The sequence below is a fragment of the Sciurus carolinensis genome, chromosome 9, assembly GCF_902686445.1.
Source record: "Sciurus carolinensis chromosome 9, mSciCar1.2, whole genome shotgun sequence".
Taxonomy (NCBI): domain Eukaryota; kingdom Metazoa; phylum Chordata; class Mammalia; order Rodentia; family Sciuridae; genus Sciurus; species Sciurus carolinensis.
Window position 1 is genome coordinate 21258442 of NC_062221.1, and position 17456 is coordinate 21275897.

General features: G+C 51.8%; 1 protein-coding gene across 1 annotated transcript in view; it reads right to left on the reverse strand.

Annotated features, from left to right (window-relative positions):
- The window catches only part of Ephb1 (EPH receptor B1), a 416160-nt gene extending 400732 nt beyond the window's left edge, over positions 1-15428 (reverse strand). The window contains exon 1 of the mRNA XM_047563813.1: positions 15054-15428. Within this exon, the coding sequence (XP_047419769.1) occupies positions 15054-15111 (58 nt within the window). The 5' untranslated portion in view covers positions 15112-15428. The remainder of the gene's footprint in view (positions 1-15053) is intronic.
- Between the last annotated feature and the right edge of the window lie 2028 nt (positions 15429-17456).

Sequence of the window (17456 nt, forward strand, 5' to 3'; positions counted from 1 at the left end):
TTTGAGGAACATCATTGAAAATCAGATTGAGAAATGCTGGTTTAGATGCAAGAACTCCATGACAGAGACAGCCAAGACACCAGAGCCCCTGCCCCTAGCCCAAGGGTGGAATCCCCACCTGGGACCTTTACCTACATGGTGGATCGCTGTTGGCATGATAGGATGGGAAGTGGGAGATCAGCTGAGAAATGGGCAAAGCAAAGAGGAGCCACGCATGCCCTCATGATCCTTCTTCACAGAACCCGCCCTCCCACAAAGCCAGTCACCGTCCTCCCTCAGCTCTGCACACCAATGTGAGGACCTCTGGGTACCAGCACCTAGTAAGCCTCAGCTGTAGGTGCTTAAAGATGGCTACACCTAGGACTGCACCCTGGGGTCTTGCAGGGGGTGAGCAGAAATCCAAGGCCCGCACTCTTTCCTCCCCAACATCCTATCTTTCTGTCCCTGTCTGGAGCCTGCCATGGCAGAACAGCACACAGCACGTTGGTTGCTTCCAGCGGGTGTTAAGTAATGAAGACAACTTCCAAATGAGAAGAAATTAAGCACTGTAGCTGAGTCCTCGGCTTTGTCAAGCTTAGCAGAGCCAGGGCCTCCTTGGGAACGCTGGCTTTGTGCGCTGATACATTATGACAATACTATAATTGTTCTTTCAGTCTTTCCCAGATATTTAATAACAACGTGAAGTGGGAGTCGCAAAGGTCAGTCCTACTGTAGAATGAGCGTTGTTCTTATTGTCCTTTTCTGAATACCATCTTCCACTCACCAGGCCAGTGAGGCCTGGCGGTGGAGGCCCGCTGCTGTTACACAAGCCCCACCACCTACTCAGGGTAGAATATTCTAATTTGCTAAATGGTCCAGTGCCACTGTCTGTCCGTATCATCTGCCTAAAAACACCCACAAGCACACGCAGAGACACACGCGCTCTTCCCACGCAAAGCACACCTTTGAGTCCATGAATGGAAAGAATAGCAAATGCCAGGACCAGAGAAATGAAGTAGCAAATACATGTGGTATATTCACTGGGACAACGGGTCAGGGAGAAGTGAAATCTCCTAGGCCTTTGTAGTTAATGAATCTCATACCTACGCTAAACACTGTCTTCGGATTTATTGCAAAAGCTTACAATAGTTGACAAAGAACAAGGAAGCAGTAATGCCCACAGCCCTCATCTGTCCTTGGCATGTTCCTGTTGCCCACCTGACCTTGGGGAAGTCAATCCACCTCTTGAGCCTAAGCTGTCAGATCCGTGTAATGAACTTCATTCATTGTTCCAAGACAGGACCCTCCTCCAATACTGAAATCTTTGATTCTCTTGCTGAAATATATATTAGAGGGCAAATTCCTGAAACCAGAGGATTATCCGGGGGGCATTTTGGTGATCGGCTGCTTAGAAGTCTGCATGCTCAGAAAAGGCTAGTGGTAATGGCGTTATGTATGATTCACGGCCTGTGAGGTGTTCTGGGTAACCGTGCTTCACATCTGGGCAGGGCTTGGTTTGGTAACTCGGGTACCATAAAAGAGGGCAATGTAATCTTAGCTGGCTGTGTCACAGAGCAGCTTTGTACCTGATCCTGAGGGCATGATAAGGAACTATTGAGATGCAAATGAATTGGCAAATACTTAGCAGCAAAATATCAGAAAAGGGTGGGGAGGGGATGCTCTGAACAAGTTAGTCAGGTGAGTGAAAGGAAAATTACTTTCTCCTGATTGGGAAAAGAAAACCACAGGTTTTCATGCAGAGCAGGAGCATTGTGCTACTATGTTTAAAAAAAAAAAAAAAAAAACTGTTCTTTTTCTGCTTGGCTGGGAGGAAAGTTAGAGCCAAGAGCAGAGAACTTGCAGGAGCAAATAAAATCTTCCTCTGATAAACTCCTAAATAGATTTCCGATGCCGATCTCCCTCAATTGAGAAAGAAACATCTAAAGTATGAGTCTGCAAAGGACTTTTAATATCTGCTGTTTTATACAAGCCTCAAAATCTACGGGGGAGAAAAGTACTTAGAAACCTATGAATAAATATTCCACTGATGTAAAATGGAAATTGTGGGTAAGACTAAGCAATGATTGATGATGGAGGAAAAGGGGCAAAATGAGTCACCTCGTCCCTGTGAGTCTGCGTTTCTTTGACTCTTGCTCTCCACCGACTGTTCAATTGACACGCGGGGTTAAGTTAAGTCGCTCAGGAATCTCTACTGGAACCCCAAAGGGTTGCAGTGAGACCTTGGGGTCCTTGTCCATTGGTTTTCATCTTACCTCACAATAGGAGCCCTACTCCTGCAGAGGGGAGTCGAGATACCGAGTCTTTCAATCCCTGTCTTTAGCAAACAATCACTGCTATCCATGCGGTCATCCTTTTGAGAGTGAGCACAATGCCCAAGTATATGGGGAAAACTCTCATCAAGAAAGAAGCCAACGTACCCAGGTGCCTCCAGCTCTCCATTTCTGGATCCCCAGGCTTCCATTTTCATCCATTGCCCTGGCTTCCTCACATCTTCAACCAGGACCGGGACAGCCACGGACATCATCTTCTGGTCCCTTGGGCCCATGTTCTTTGCTTTACTGCACGTATTTCTGTCTCACCATCCCATAATTGTTATCCCAGGAACACTGAATGAGTGGTGAGTAGCTGCCAGTCCAGTACTCATTTCTGCTTCCTCTGGTAACAGCACCCTGACATTTTCGTGAGAAACCAAGCCTCCCTCATTTCAGGCCAGACAGCTCCAATAGGCCTGAGCTAACTTTCCCAGCCACCATCAGTTCTAGGGACAGGTGGTCATGTGTCCTCAGCCTGGCCAGTGAGTGCATTTCACCATCTTGTGGACAGATCCTGGTGTAGGGAGTGGCTCGGAACCCAAAGGAGACCAAGGGGACAAAATTTGAAGGGCTCTTTCAACAGCTACTGGAAGTGAGAATTTATCTTTCTGCTGAACTTTCAAGAGGATGTGAGTCTGAAGCTGCCCAGACGACACATGGCCATCACGGGAGAGCCTGCCAAAGGATGAAGTCATCATAAAGGACTCTGGGCTGATTATTCTCCATTCGTTCCTACCGATCCATCCTTTTCTTGTCCTTTTTGGTGCCTCAGATGTCTGACCCCCGTGAACTGCACCAGCCAGGCTTCAGGTCCCTGCCTCACACCGTAAGGTAATGGCAGGAGCTAAGGAGAGAAGGAAGAGCTCAGGGGCGAGCCCTCTCCCCGCCCCCACACATGGTGTAGCAGCAGCTGCGCCTCTCCTTCTCCATCTTGCTGCTCTCCGAGAACCCCTCGCCCACGCTGCGGCTCTTGCCAGGGGCTGAGAGCCTTGGGAGGAAAGGCTTCCCACTCCCGTCAGACCCCGGGTCCATCCCTAGGCCAGTTGGTTCCCTTACCCCTCTCCACACTCTTCACAGAGTTTCTTCACTAAACTCTCCTCAAATAACCCTTGGAGAATGCCATCTGCTTTCTGCCAAGACCTTGGCTGGGACAGACACAGAGCTAAGGAGTGAAAAGAAAAGGCAGACTGAGTCCAGATACAGCAACACTACCCCGGGTATAATCCTAACTCCAGTCCCAAACAGTCCAATAATGACAGGTGTCAGTAATCACCCCTACTCTCTGTTTTCCTCCAGCCTCCACTGAACATCTGTCACTATAAGCACAAGATATGGCTGATGGTAAAGCCTTTGGTGGAGAGTCTGGACCTGTCTTTCCTACCCACTGCTACCTCTCTGACCTGTCCTCCAAGGAGAGTGTCTCTCTGTCTCTCTCTCTCTCTCTCTCTGTCCCCCCCACCACACACACACTCCTCATATCCTTCCTCTTAGAAGTATGACCCCTCCCTCATTTGGTTTCTCCTGAGAGTTGGCCTGAAACCATCACACCGTATCTATCAGAGTCCCTATTGTGTCCTATTACAGCTCGTAGCGTGAGACGTTCTGTCTCTCCCACCAGTCTGTTAATCAGTGAGCTTCTTGAAGGAAAGGCTGGCTGCTTTATCTCCATGTTTCCAGCTTCAAGTACAAGGTTTCTCACATAGATGCTCAATAAATGTGTTCTCAGTGGGGACTCATGAAACAGGTGGCTCTCAGACAGAGCTGACAGTTCCGCCTCTCTTTTCCTCCCCCTACCCCCATTCGCTCCTGTAGAATGTGGGTGTTCGGGCCTGGGAGTGGCTCAGCCCTCACTTGACACCCTAAGGCAGCCTCTTCCTTCTTGGATCAGCTTGACTGGACAGAATTGCATAATCAAGCCAAAATCCATCTCCCATGCAGAATATCCCCGAACCTGCTTGTTAAGGCCTTCTTGTTAAGGCTGCGCTTCAAGAATTCTCAGAAAGACAAAGATCTTCCCTCTCTCCACTTTGCAGTCCAAGCCTGCACCCAGCACCCTCAGTCACACCACCCGTTTGCTCTCCATATAGCTCTGTCTTGAAATTATACCATGCATGTCCCCGAGCAGGGAGTAAGCTCAAAAAGGCTGGCACATTTCCAGCTTTGTGCACACTGCCTGGCACACAGTAGGAGGGTAACAGATTTTTGTTTAATGCTGAACGAATGAGATACCATATACCTGCTCTCCCTCCTCACTTCCCTCAAGACCCTTTCTAGTTTTCTCTAAACCATTTTTCTTCTATGACTGCCAGGATATTTCAGTGACCAACTATTGCACAACAGACCAACCAAAACTCGGTGGTTTTGTGACAACATTTCTTTTGTTCATGATCCAGAATTTGAACAGGACTTATGAGGACAGCTTGTTTCTCCCCAATCAGAGAAAGCAGGGATAAAGGATAAAGCAGCAACCATCTGAAGACTCACTCACCATGTTCAGCATTTGAGACTGGCTGTGGGCTGGGACATGTATTGGGGTTGTGCCTAGAACATCTGTGTGGCCTCTTCCTGTCACCTGAGTTTCCTTATGATGTGCTAGTTGGGCCACAAGGGCATACATCCCAAGAAGAATAAGTCAGACAGAAACGCCATCATCCTGTATGACCTGGTCTCCAAAGTTACACAGCATAGCATCTGCAACCTTCTACTCATTATTACTATAGTGAGTTATAAGGTTGATCCAGATTCATGGGGGAGGATTTAGGTTTCACATTTTGATGAAAAGAATATCAAAAAATTTCCAGACCTAATTTAAATCATAGCCTAGGACATGACACAGTTTTATAAGTGTTCTATTTGTTTTTTGAGAGTAGAAATTTTAATTATTCTCTCTTAGCTGCAATTTTCAATAATAATAAGTTATAAAATTGTGATAATTAAAGAATGTATAAACAATTCATTAAATCAACACACACTGCTGGGCACTGTGGCATACAGCTGTAATCCCAGCTACTGGGGAGGCCGATGAAGGAGGATCACAAGTTTGAGGCTGGCCTGCATAACCTAGCAAGACTCTGTCTCAAAATTCAGAAAGGAGGAGAGTGAGGCTAGGGATGTCCCTCGGTGATAAAGCACCCCTGATTTCTAATATTGAAAAAAAGCAAAGTCACCAGCTACTGTGCTGGGAGTTCCATGGCAATTGAGAAAGAGCCCAAGAGCTGTGAGGTCCCCAGCAAAATAAACACACAACGACACACCGGCATGTAACATGCTCCCACAGAGGGAGGTAGAGGCAGCTGTGGTGGGACGCAGAAGGTGACCTTATCCAGCCTGGGGAGAGGGAGGAAGGCTTCCAGGAGAAGCTGACCACTGTGGTCAATTCTGAACAATACGCTGGGATTAACCAAGAAAAGATCAGTGACAAATGCAACCCAAGCTGAGCCAGAAACTGCCTCTGCAGAGGCGCGTGGGCAGGAGGGACAAGGGAGCCTCTGCGCAGATGAAAAACCACAGGCAGCTGCAGAGCCCATGCGCCTGTAGGCCCGTGCGCGCATGTGTGCCTGTGAGGGAGCAGGAGGCAGAAGAGGAGTCAGAGCGTGAAGAGCCTTGTCTGGGTCCTGACGGTGCTAAGGAGGAGCAAGAGATTCACCCGCAGTGACCTGGTAAAAGCAATTACCAAGTCGTAATCTGACTTGCAATGTACGCCCTCAGCATATCCTTCCAGTCCCTGGCACACCCCCAAAACTCTATGGATTTTTCTAATGGTACTGAGACCCCATTCCTCGCCCTGAAGTTCACAGCCAGTGCCCCACCACCCTAGAGAATATGCATGGAGTGTCAAAGACCTGGGTGGGCCTTCCAGTCCTGTGACTATGGGCCTCCGGAGCAGACAGCCCAGCAGCAAGGTTCAGGAGCAAGAGTTCATGTGACACCACCTGGAATGAGGCCCCTTCCCTGTCCCCCAGCTCACAGCCCAGCTCCAGCTCAGTGTCAATGAGAAAGGCAGGGCAAAGGTCCTATGTTGATGTGCTGGAAAACAACAGGACAGTTAACTGCAGGGCCCAGCTGCCTCTCACAGATAAGGCATTTTCTCCTGGCCACTGAGGATGAAGCTGCCAGCAATTATACCTGGTCCTCCTGCTTGGCCCTCTCCATGATCATGGCCCCCCCGGGACTGGCCACTGTCCAGTGAGACTCGGATGCTGAGGGGTTTCTCTCCTCCCACCCTCCCATGTGCTGTCCCATACCTGAAATTGAGGCTCCACCCCAAAGTCTTTCTCTGCATCTGTGGGAGCTGCCTCTGGCCAGAGATGAGAGCAACCAGCACTCAAGGAAGCTCAGGGCTCCACCCCAAGGCAGCAGGGCCGGGTCATGAGGAAGAAGCTGGAGAGGGCCCGAAGGTGAACACTTGTCATTGAAAGGGACCCCCAAGAGATTCACACTGTGCCCATCCCCACACCTCCCCCACACCAAGGTCCAAGCGCAGAAGCTGCACTGCAACCATCTAAGCATCACGGCTCACCAAAGATGCGAGTCAAAGGACATGCAGCAGAATAAAACAATAAGGACCATGGCACCATGGCCGGGATGTCAGCACGGAGGTGATGTGCAAACAGGAAAACGCAAACCCAGAAGGACAAAGGTTTTCCTGCAGCTGCAGAACAGTGGGTGGCTCTACAGAATGAGAAGAGGGCCTGCAGGGACCCAACAGTGAACTCCAGAGGGGACTCTCTGGTATCTGGGATGTCACCTGGCAGGACAGAGGTGTAAACAGCTTGTAGTTAGTAAGCACTTCCTAATTTAATTCACAAATAAGCAACGTTAAATGGAAAAAGGTATTGAAGGGGGAGGAGACGCCCAGGGAGTTGGAAGAACTTAAGTTTGAATCTTAGCTCTTGAGTCAGTTAACCTTGACAAGCCTCAGCTTCCTCATCTGTAAAATGGAAGAAAGAACACTTGGACACTAAGGGTGTGGGGATCACTACATACAGAAGATGCTCTGGGCAGATGGGAGTTGGATCTAGTCCTGGCTCTAGCGTTGCCCAAGTGCAGGATTCCTGGAAATTCACTCCCCTTCCCTAAACCTCTGCTCCAGTTCTACTTCTGACACTTGGAGACCATGCAGACAAGCCAGACCCCTAACTGGCTCCCCTGAACTTCAGCAGCCCCAGAATCAATCCCAGAAACCTTAGAAGCTAGTGCCAGGCTACAGTCTTGGACCCCTGCTCCCCTCGACTGCCTCCTTCCCTTCTGGCCACCTGCCTCTGCCCATTTCTCTGCTCATTATCACCTCCACTGGGGGATGGAGAAGCAGGGCAAGCAGGTTAAATTCAAATCAGTCATTTTGTCACTTGCTGCCAGGAAACGGGAGGGGAGAGATGAGAGAGGCAGGGCCTCAGGTGCAATCTGTGAGCAAAAATGAGTCCTGATAATTCTCAGGAAATCTCCTCTATGTTTCCACAGTGGCCCTGTTCTGCTACGGAGAACTCTGGGGGTACCTTTCGTGAGCAGCCTCCTCAAGCAGCTGATAATGGTGTTGTCCGCAGGTGCTGGGATCCACCTGACCTGGAGGAACGTCCTTCCACAGCTCTCCCTGTTAGCCAAGGGCATCATCCTGAACTCACATCATCACCGGGGTCATGATCGTGTCATAAAAGGCCCCAGACTGTCAGCTCTGGATATCTTTCCACTGAGCACACTGGAAAGGGAAGGTACAGATGCATGTGACACTTTTCCTGCCCTGAAACACCTTAGCATAAAGAAATGCGCCCATTCCCTAGGCATTGGAAAGGAGACCTTCTCAGTCACAAAGTTAGAAGCAAACTTAACATCTAGTTGCTCTGCGAGACACCCAGCAAGTGACTCTGCTTGGTGCTCATGGGGACCATGGTTCCACGCTGTCTGCACCATGGAGGCCTGAACCTGCTGCTGGCCATAGGAAGCCCATAGAGCAGGGTCTTCCCCATAGGGGGCACTGGGCTGAGGCCCTTTTGATTCTGGTCAAAGTCACTCTCACTGATCTTGGATGCCTGGAAATCGGGCACTGAGCTGTGGACTACAGAGCCTTTGCCAGCCTATGAGGATCCAAGCCACACCCTCAATTCACCACGGATCACCCTGCCCCAGATGGGGCTTTGTCCACAACTGCCAGTCCCCTCGCCTCCACCACTGCTTCTGCCTGGGGTGTGCCCCAACCCCAGACCCCTGCTGCTGTGTCCATATAAAGACCTTCCCCAGCCTGACTCAACAATGAAGAAACTGAGGCACAGGGAAGGGAGTTAATGGGTCCATCTGCCTTAGGTCAGCCGAGAAGAGGCCACCCACTGCCCTTCAACATGCCCCACTCCACCCCGCCCTGATGCCACAGAAGGCATATTCACACCAGAGGCGCGATCAACAGAGCCAGCACGGTGATTCTAAGATGTCAGAAATCAGGATTTTTGACAGAACAGGTGGCCCTGAGCCAGCCACTCTGTCCCCACTTTAAGCACAGTCAAGCACTCTGACCCAAAGGCCTCTGCCTATAGCTGCAATTGAAATGGAATCTGCAGAAGGAGCTAAGGAATTTCACATGCAAAATTTTTCTTTTAAATATGAAATTCCTCCCAAGGCATTACTTTATTATTATAGTAATTTCCTCAGAAGGGCAGACATCCAATGCTCTGTTTCTCTAGCACCTTTGGAGACATGGAAATCTAATAGAAATATTCAGGTTGCTTAAGTGGCTAGTGCAGAAAAGGGAGAAATAAAGAGAGCTCTTCCAAGGAACGCAGACTCCTGGAATTCAGGTGTAGGGATGTGCACTTAATGGTCAGGTGGGGCCCTGGATGCCCCCGCTACTACCCTCAGAATGCGAAGGGCACTCAGGCTATCTCCTCCGGGGATTCGAATCTCTGATCATATCTTCTTTGGGAGCACTGGCCAGGGCAGGGAGAGGAGCGAAGATGCCAAACATTCAACTGGACTCCCACGGGAAGCCACAGGCAAGGGACAGTATCCAGCCCTGTCTGTGTGTGCACTGGGTGGGAATGGCATGGGAGGTAGGCAAAGGGGGGAGGAAGAAGTGACAAGGAGACCAGTGCTTGACCTTAAGTGTTAAAACATTTTGCTCATTTCCTCTCCCATGATCATGGAAACCTGGGGTGCCCAGTAGTCAACCCAGTGCTCAATGGCCAAAGCCTCAGTTAGCACCATGGGTCCCACCCATGGGTCCAGACTGCCCTGAACCTTCCTTCCTGCAGTTGCCACAAACATGGCAGAGTGAAGTGGTGTGGCTAATAACACAGTCCCTAGAACCTGACTGCCTGAGTTCAAATTCATGCTTGGCTCTTATAGTCATGTGACCTTATCAAATTACATAACTGCTGTACACCTCTGTCTTCTCATCTGAAAAATGGAAGAGGGTTTGATAAAAATACCTACTTGATAAGGTTGTTTTAAGGATTAAATGAATTAATTTATGCCAAGTTCCTAGAGGAGCTAGGAGCAGCAATTTCCAAATCCACTGGTGCCAGGCTGCCTGCATCTGATTCATCAGGGGCCCTCGTTAAAAATGCAGATGCCCAGGTGATTCAGACTCTGTAGGTGCAGTGAGGCAAGACCAGCCAGGATTTCTGACTGCAGTCCAGTTCAGAACAATTGTCCTGGGCAGCGTTTCCAGGAAGCACCTACATCAGGTTCTCCTGGGAGGTCTATTAAAAATTTTCAGGGCCCCCCCTGCTGAACTTTTGGGGTTAGGACCCAAGTCTATAGCAAGCTTCCCAGACAGACATGAGCTTTCTTGAAGTCTGAGGACCATTGGCTGAAGGATATTTCCCTATTTGGGCTTTCAAAATTGCCACTACCCTTTGCCTGCGCTGGAAAAACTCTAGGATTTTGAATCTTAGTGCTACTACTAAGAACTCTTAGAGATTAGCTCTAAATGATTTTTAAATTTAGAGAACACATAATGTATCTTGAACTTTAATATCATCTGTCTTTCTTTTAAACCTAGCACAGAGTATAGCCTCATAATGGATGCTGCTTGTTCCAACAGTCCAAAGGTTCAAATAGGTGGGCAGCATGATCCACTGGACACACAAAGATATTGTGACCACTAAGTGATTTTCCCCAAGTGGCAGAGCTGGGAGAAGAAGAGCTAGGTGGAGTTCTCCTGCTTTAAGATCCTGTGATCCATTTCAACTCCATGTGGATTACAGTCCCATTCTTATGGCCTGATCCATCAACTCCTTCCCCTACCCCAAGCCCATGAAATTCATTCAAGAATCTAGAGAACAGGTAGATTATGATAAGTGTAGGGTCCATGTGCTAGATCTAGAGGAAGGGTTCATGGTGTTGCCCTGCATCCCCTGGCTCCATTCCTTCTTTGGTTCAGTTTGCTTCATGAACGATTACTTCCTAATGGGTAAAATCAAATAGGAGCCATATCATGCCTCTGCCTCATGGGTTTTTCCCAAAGCAAATCTTGATTATTAGGATCCATCCTAAGTAGGGGACAGGGCAGGGGTTTGACTTCTGGGTTTGGTGAGCATTGGTTGACAAAAGGCAGGAGGGACTGAAGGAGGATCCAATGTAGCCAGGAAGGCTCTGCCCGCCCCCCATCTTTGGGAGCATCAACAGCTGCTGGTAGCTCTGCTCCACCAACCAGGAGGTTTGGACTGAAGTTGGGGCTGACTGGAGCTTTGCAGCTGTTTCCATTGCCAGGACTTTTCCCTGGTTTCACCAGCATTTCACTAATGGCTTGCGGGGGACCCTCCACAAACACTGAGTAACAGCAATCTTTCCACAATGCACAGAAAATAAAATCAGCTAATGGACAGAGTTTTCTCAATTTTACTTTTTCCCCCCAGGCTGTGTGTGAGCGTGCACGCGCACATGTGCTGGGAATCAAACCCAGGGCCTTGAATCTGCTTCCGCTGAGCTATACCCCCAGACATTTTTTTAAAAAATCTTTGACACCTGCAACTGCTTGAGGGCTCAAGTCTGCTCCTGGACACCCAGAACAGGTGCACACAGAGCAAACAAATATTTGCAAAACAATGCAGAAACAGTCAATCACCACCTAGATATTGTAGACACAGGAGCTTAGCGGGGGGTTTTCCACTATGAACCTGTAATGGAGACTTAACAGAGTCCAAAATGAGTACAGTGGAATTCTGTGTCCTGCATTTCAAGGTGGGGCATGCCACAAGGAGCACAGGAAGACACTCAGTCATGTACTCATGCATCAGTAATGCCCAGTGAAAACCCACGACCTGTCAAGCCCAGAGAAGACTACCACCCTAACACATGGACATTCAAGGGTGCCCAGTCTTGCCCTTCATCCTGGCCACACCAAAGAGCAGGTCTTCTGGGGGTGTTCTAATCAGGCAGTCCCACACACTGAGGCTACTACCTGCAGGAGCATGGTCATCCTGTGGACAAAGGAGATGGAGCTGAGAGGACACTATGAGCAGTTAGCAGTTTCAGTTTGCTGCCCCTGCAAAGGGCCCACATGCTCGGTCCAGGGGTGCCCATTCCTACAGTGGGTGTCTGCTGCAAACGTGACCCATCCCTGCTGCTCTGGGAGCACCTCGGGAGGAGCCCCCACAGGCCTCCAGATCCTATCCAGGAACAGCTCAGAGAATCAGGTGCTCGCCTTCTCTCCATGGACACCAGCAGCCTCTTCTCAATTAGCTCTCAGAGGTGGCGTGAAAAGGCAGCAGCTTGAAGGAGGCTGAGGAAAGAGGTTTGGTTTAGCATCCCTGCCTCCCTAGCTTATCTTGCTTCCCTCTGAAAATAAGACTCAAAAGACCTGAAGAGTCTTTTTCTGCAGTGCCATCTCTCTCCCCACAGAGCAGAACTGGCTGGCTATGGGGAAGGAGAAGGGGGGAAGGGGGAGAGGAGGGGAGAGGAGCTCTTTCAGGCTGGGTTTCCCACCCACAGCCAACCAGCTTCCTGTCTGATGATATGCAAATTAGAGCTCCTTGGCCCCACCCCCACTGGACGACTCCGTACCTGCCCTCCTTCCTCCCTTCCACCCAGGCATAGGGTGGTATGGGACTCGGGGCAGAGAAGCCCTCCCTCCTACCTCACCTCCCTCTTTCCTTTCTTCTACCTTCCTTCCACCCAGGTGTAGGTCACATCAGTTGCTGCAGTCATCTAGCCCCATCTCCCCACCTGGCCTATGACTGCCACTGTTCTTTGTGCCTGCTTGACCTGAGCTGAGGACTGCCTGGTAGCTCTCTGGTCTCAGAGCTACTTGCCCTGGGTGGCAAGATCCCACTGATCCCACTGAAATTCCCACAGAGACCTCGGAAAAAGAAGACAAGATACATAGTGGCTGGAACGAGCAAGGAGAGGCACCTCCTGGCCACAGCAGATTTAGGACGAACCGGCTATCTGTGTAGATGGCTCATTGATTCACTTTTCAGATAATTATTCCTCACTCATCACAAACCAAATGATGCTGGCCCCAACCCAGCCAGGCAGGCGGGAAGGCGGCTCCGTGTGTGGAGAGTAGAAAATGAACCTGCTTCTGTTCATTCGAGGAAAGGAAGGAGTGAATGGTGTAGTATCTGCGCACTGAGCAGGGACGGAGGGGCTGCTTTAATATTCTGCTGAATGTGGTATTTCTTTTAACCCTTGCTGGACAGATTTTCAGCCCACAGAATACGGCTCCTTCCTGCCAGGACACTGGCAAAGTTTCCCCACTCCACGGAGAGAAGGGCCACAGGTCTCAGATAGGCAGCCACAGCAGGCCTGCATTACACGACCCTGCATACCAGGCTGGACGCCGGCACAATGGCACCCGCGAGCAAGACAAGCAGTCAAGCTGGCTAGCCAGAGAGAGGGGTCTCAGGAGGAAACCGCGATCTGAGGTATGGTTCGTTCCCATGCATTTGCTTTCCAAACTATTTCGCTGGCAAACATGCCCCCTCATTCATGTACGGGGACACAATCCAAATCAAGCTCCCCAAAGTGAACACCCATCTGGTCTCCCAGAACCTTTGGGGGTAAGAAGAGCAGCGGGCACGACCCAGCCTCACACCAGCGAGACGCCAACCCAGCTACAAAGTCTAGTCTCCGTCGGTTGCAAAGGCTTTTTTACATGGGCTTTGTCGCCTTGTTTGGAGGTGTACAGACCCTCGATTTCCTTTCTATTTCAACTGTTTCCGCACGTGTCTTTGAGTAAGTCAAACCCAAGCATCCTTCGCCGGGGTGTTGACCGCGCTCCTTAAGGCTCCAGTCCCCTGCACGTTCCAAAAAAAGCCTCCCTCCCCACAAAAACCAGCAGGCTGACTGGGCAGCGGGAGCCAGAGGGCAGGCAAAAAGCCACTTTCAGAAAACCAAGCGAGAGCTTTCTAGGCTTTGATCGCCGCACCCCCGCGCCGCCACCAGAAAGAACGCGGGATGTGGTGGTCTTCCCAAAGGCTAGGACATCTAAACCGCGCCTCAGGGTTCGGATTATTCCTGCTCTTCGCTCCGAGGAGGGCAGTGTGTTCGGAGGAGTCGGGTGTTGAACCACAGTGTTTGGCGAAGAGTTTCCACTGGGCATTGAGTCACAATTTCGCGAGGAACGTGCAACCCAGCTGAGCGAGTTCCCAGGTGGGAACGCACCGCCGGAGCCAGGAGCTGGGTCCCTTCGGTGCCAAGTCCCCTCGCGGAATCCACCCCGCGCGGGATATCGAGAAGAGAGGCTGAGAGTCGGGCTGCGGCGGTGCATCACCCCTAGAGTTGCTTCCTTCCCAGCAACTCCAACTCCACTCTCCTCCGGAGCTGTGTTCTAGGGAGGTGGCCCGCACTCCGCTACGAAAAATGAGGGCGGGGGAAGAGGGCGGGAGGCGGGGAGCCGGGCAGGGATTTCCCACTGGGATTCGCGGGCGCCACTGAGCGCTTGGGCTCCTAGTGCGCCAGGCGCGGTGAGCGCGAAGCGTGTTTTCTTGACCACCAGTCTGAGGCACAGCCCAGGTTGACCTCACAGGGACAGTGTTACTGCCGTTCGGCTTCCAGCAACCTAGTCTCCATTCCCGGGACGGAAGGGAGGTCGGGCGAGTTTAGGCAGGACCAACATTCACCCCAGTTCACCCCTGTTCCAAGGCAAAAAAGGTGTCCGCCTCGCCCCAACTGACCCTGGAAAGATGCAAACCCGCAGGTTCCCGGCTCACCAGTTTTTCCAGGGTAGAGCCAATGAACTCGGCCCCTCTCCTTCGGTGGCCACTTGCAGGGTACCAGGGCAGGCTTCTCTAGCCCCGTGCGCAGCGCTTGCCTGCTGAGCCCAGAGTCCAGGAGCCACGGACAGAGAGCTGAGGAAATGAGGTGGCGCGCGGCCGCTCAGAAGCGCATCAGTGCCCGGGATAGAAAGGGGGCCGACCGGCGCCCATACTCCGGAGCCTGATGGCCCAGGGCGCCCCTACCTCCCTAACGCCCAGCACCGCTCCGACCTAAGGCGCTTGCACCGCAATGCAGCGGGATCCGAGCTCTCCGAGCCCAAGATGCTGAGAATCTGGGCTGTCACCCAGCGCCCGGACGCGGGAGCTGGGGTACTCCGCGAGCCAGCTGCTGGCGCAAGGGCTAGTCGGGGACACGCCAGCGGGTACCGCCCCAACCCGGCGCTTGACGGCGGAAGGGGCTCCCAGACAGCCTAGCCCTCGGGTTCCAGGATGCGGGCAACACCAAGCAGCCAGAAAAGCCCCGCGAGCTGCGGGCGCGGCAGCCGGGAGGCGCAACCACCAGCCGCCAACTTGCTCTGCGAGGGTACATTACCTTCCATAGCGGCCGCTGCGGATGCCAGGAGGAGCAGCAGCAGGCAATCCAGGGCCATCGCCGGCCGGCGGCCCCCAGGCCGAGCCTGAGCCGAGGCGGCCGCGCGGGGAGGGCGCCGCGTCCCGGGGCGCCGCTGCGCTCCCCGCGGGTGGCTTCTCCGTATCCTTTCGCGCTCTAGCCGGGACCGGACTCCCCGGAGCGCGGCGTGGGCGTGGACGGGAGTGTGCGCGCGTGGGGCGGTGCGGGCGCGCGTGGATGTGGGTGTGCATGTGTGTGTGTGTGTTTATGGGAGAGGTGGGTGTGTGCGTGCGTGTGTGAGCGAGAGGGCGAGGGAGAGCGAGCCTGGGAGAGCGCGCGATAGCGTGTGCGTCCTGGTGTCACATTGCGAGCTACAGCGGAGCCTACGAGAGGACAGAGCCGGCCAGACTGACGGGGGAGGGAGCGGGATCCCCCACCATCAGCTCTCTCCCCACCCCTAACACCTCCTGTCCAATCAAGGAATCAAACCTGCAAAATTCTCCCATCCAATCAGGCGCGAGCACCTCCTTACACTGGCATTGTTAGTTTAAGAAAAACTTTTGCTTGCAAGGCTGTGCGGGAGGGCTCCGAAGGCGCTAGGAGGGGTCCGGGCTCCCCCTCGTGGTGCTCTCGGAGAACCACACCTACCTGCCCCAGCTCCCCAGGCCCGGGACTAGGGGGCCCAGCGAAGGAAGGGTTGAGGCCCCCTGCCCTTACTGCCCACCAGGAACTGCATGGATTTTAAATATTATCTTCTTTCATCTTCTCAGCTACAAGGGCACCTCACCACTCTATTTAGTCCAACTCCGGTGGCACACCCTGTGCCTCCTCTCAGTACAGCTTCACCTTCCAGTTCAGGGTGTACTTGTTAATGGGTTTTGTCTACTGTGGGTCTCCTCTTATTAAAGTAGGCTCTCTATTCTTGTCTGTTTTGTTTACTTCAGAATCTCCAATGCCCACAACAGCACCTGGCCATGAAAGTGATAGGATATGTCTGTGGAATGAGTGAATAAGGTTCAGAGAATCTGAGCGCCGCTGCCCCAAGAGTACACAGGACACTAGACATGCTTCCTACCGGGCTCCTCACTGCTCTTTTCCCCCAGAAGCCTCTGGCTACGTTTAATGTTTACTGTCCAATGCATTCTGTGAGCACTGACCCCAGAAGACCGCCTCAGAAAGACCAGGAGTTACATAGCCAGCCATAAACCATCAGAGGAAGCAATGGAGGCAGCCCAGGTCAGGCAAGGTGAGGGGCCAAAGGCAGACACTTGATTGTGGGCTTGGTGGTTAGGAAGGACTTGTTCAGGCAGCAGCAGGGTGTTGGAAGTAGATTCGACTGACAACTCTGCTTTCTTTTACTGTCTCTGGAGATAGCCAGAGTATTCTAGATTAGGCACCTGCCTTGAGATGGGTTACATCTTGTACTGGAGACAGGTCCTTGCCTCCTCCCCAAAGCTAGGACTGATGATTGACTGGTCCCACAGGGTTAGGGAGGACCCTAGGGGGCATAGTTGGGCTAGCAGTATGCAACCATGTGGTTCTTTTTAATGACCCTCCTTTGCTAAATCAGTTCCTCACCCTATGTGTTTAGTCTTTTTTTGCTGAGACCTCTTCTGCTCCGCCTCTCTAGACTCAAGTCCCCCAATTCTGACTATTATTTCCCTTCTAAGCTTTGACTCAGGCTGCCTCCTTCTTCCCCTGCCCTCTATCCCACCCAGGCTCCGTACCTGAAGAGAAGGTGCCATTGATATCCTCACCATCCTCCTTAATGCCATGCCAGCTGCCCTCTACCCCTCTATGACAACTCTGTGTCCTGCTATCTCAGGAGCAAGTTGATGTCACCCAGGACAACAGCCCCTCTCCTCTTGGGCCTTGGGCACACCCTGACCTCAGGGACCACTGGTTCTGGGGCTTTGGCTCCACTTTCCATGGTCCCACTTCTCCTCCTACCTGTCCTATTATTTCTTACCATTTCCCCTATTATCTCTTCAACTCTCAAAAGAGATATCCCCACCTGCTGTCCTTGGAGCGTCTCTTCCTTGGGTTCACAGATACCTCGCTGGCAACTTCCTCTGCTCTTCTGCCTCATGAATGGATGGGTGGATAGACGGACTGATGGATGAGTTTCAGACTTTCTCCTCCCCTTCACTGCACCACAACCTCTGGGGAGGTATACTCAGTAAAGCACCCCTCTGCCACCTCCTCTTCCTGATGTTCCTGCCCCAAGCCTATAAGTCCGTCCCAGTTCCCAACTACATTCCCTCCCCCAGAACAACTGGAAAGCCTCTGAATAGCCTTACAGTGTCTGTCCCCTCTCATCCCTCTGAGCTCTGCTGCCAATCTAACCTCTCATAAACCAAGCTCGATCTTATCTCTTCCCAGCAC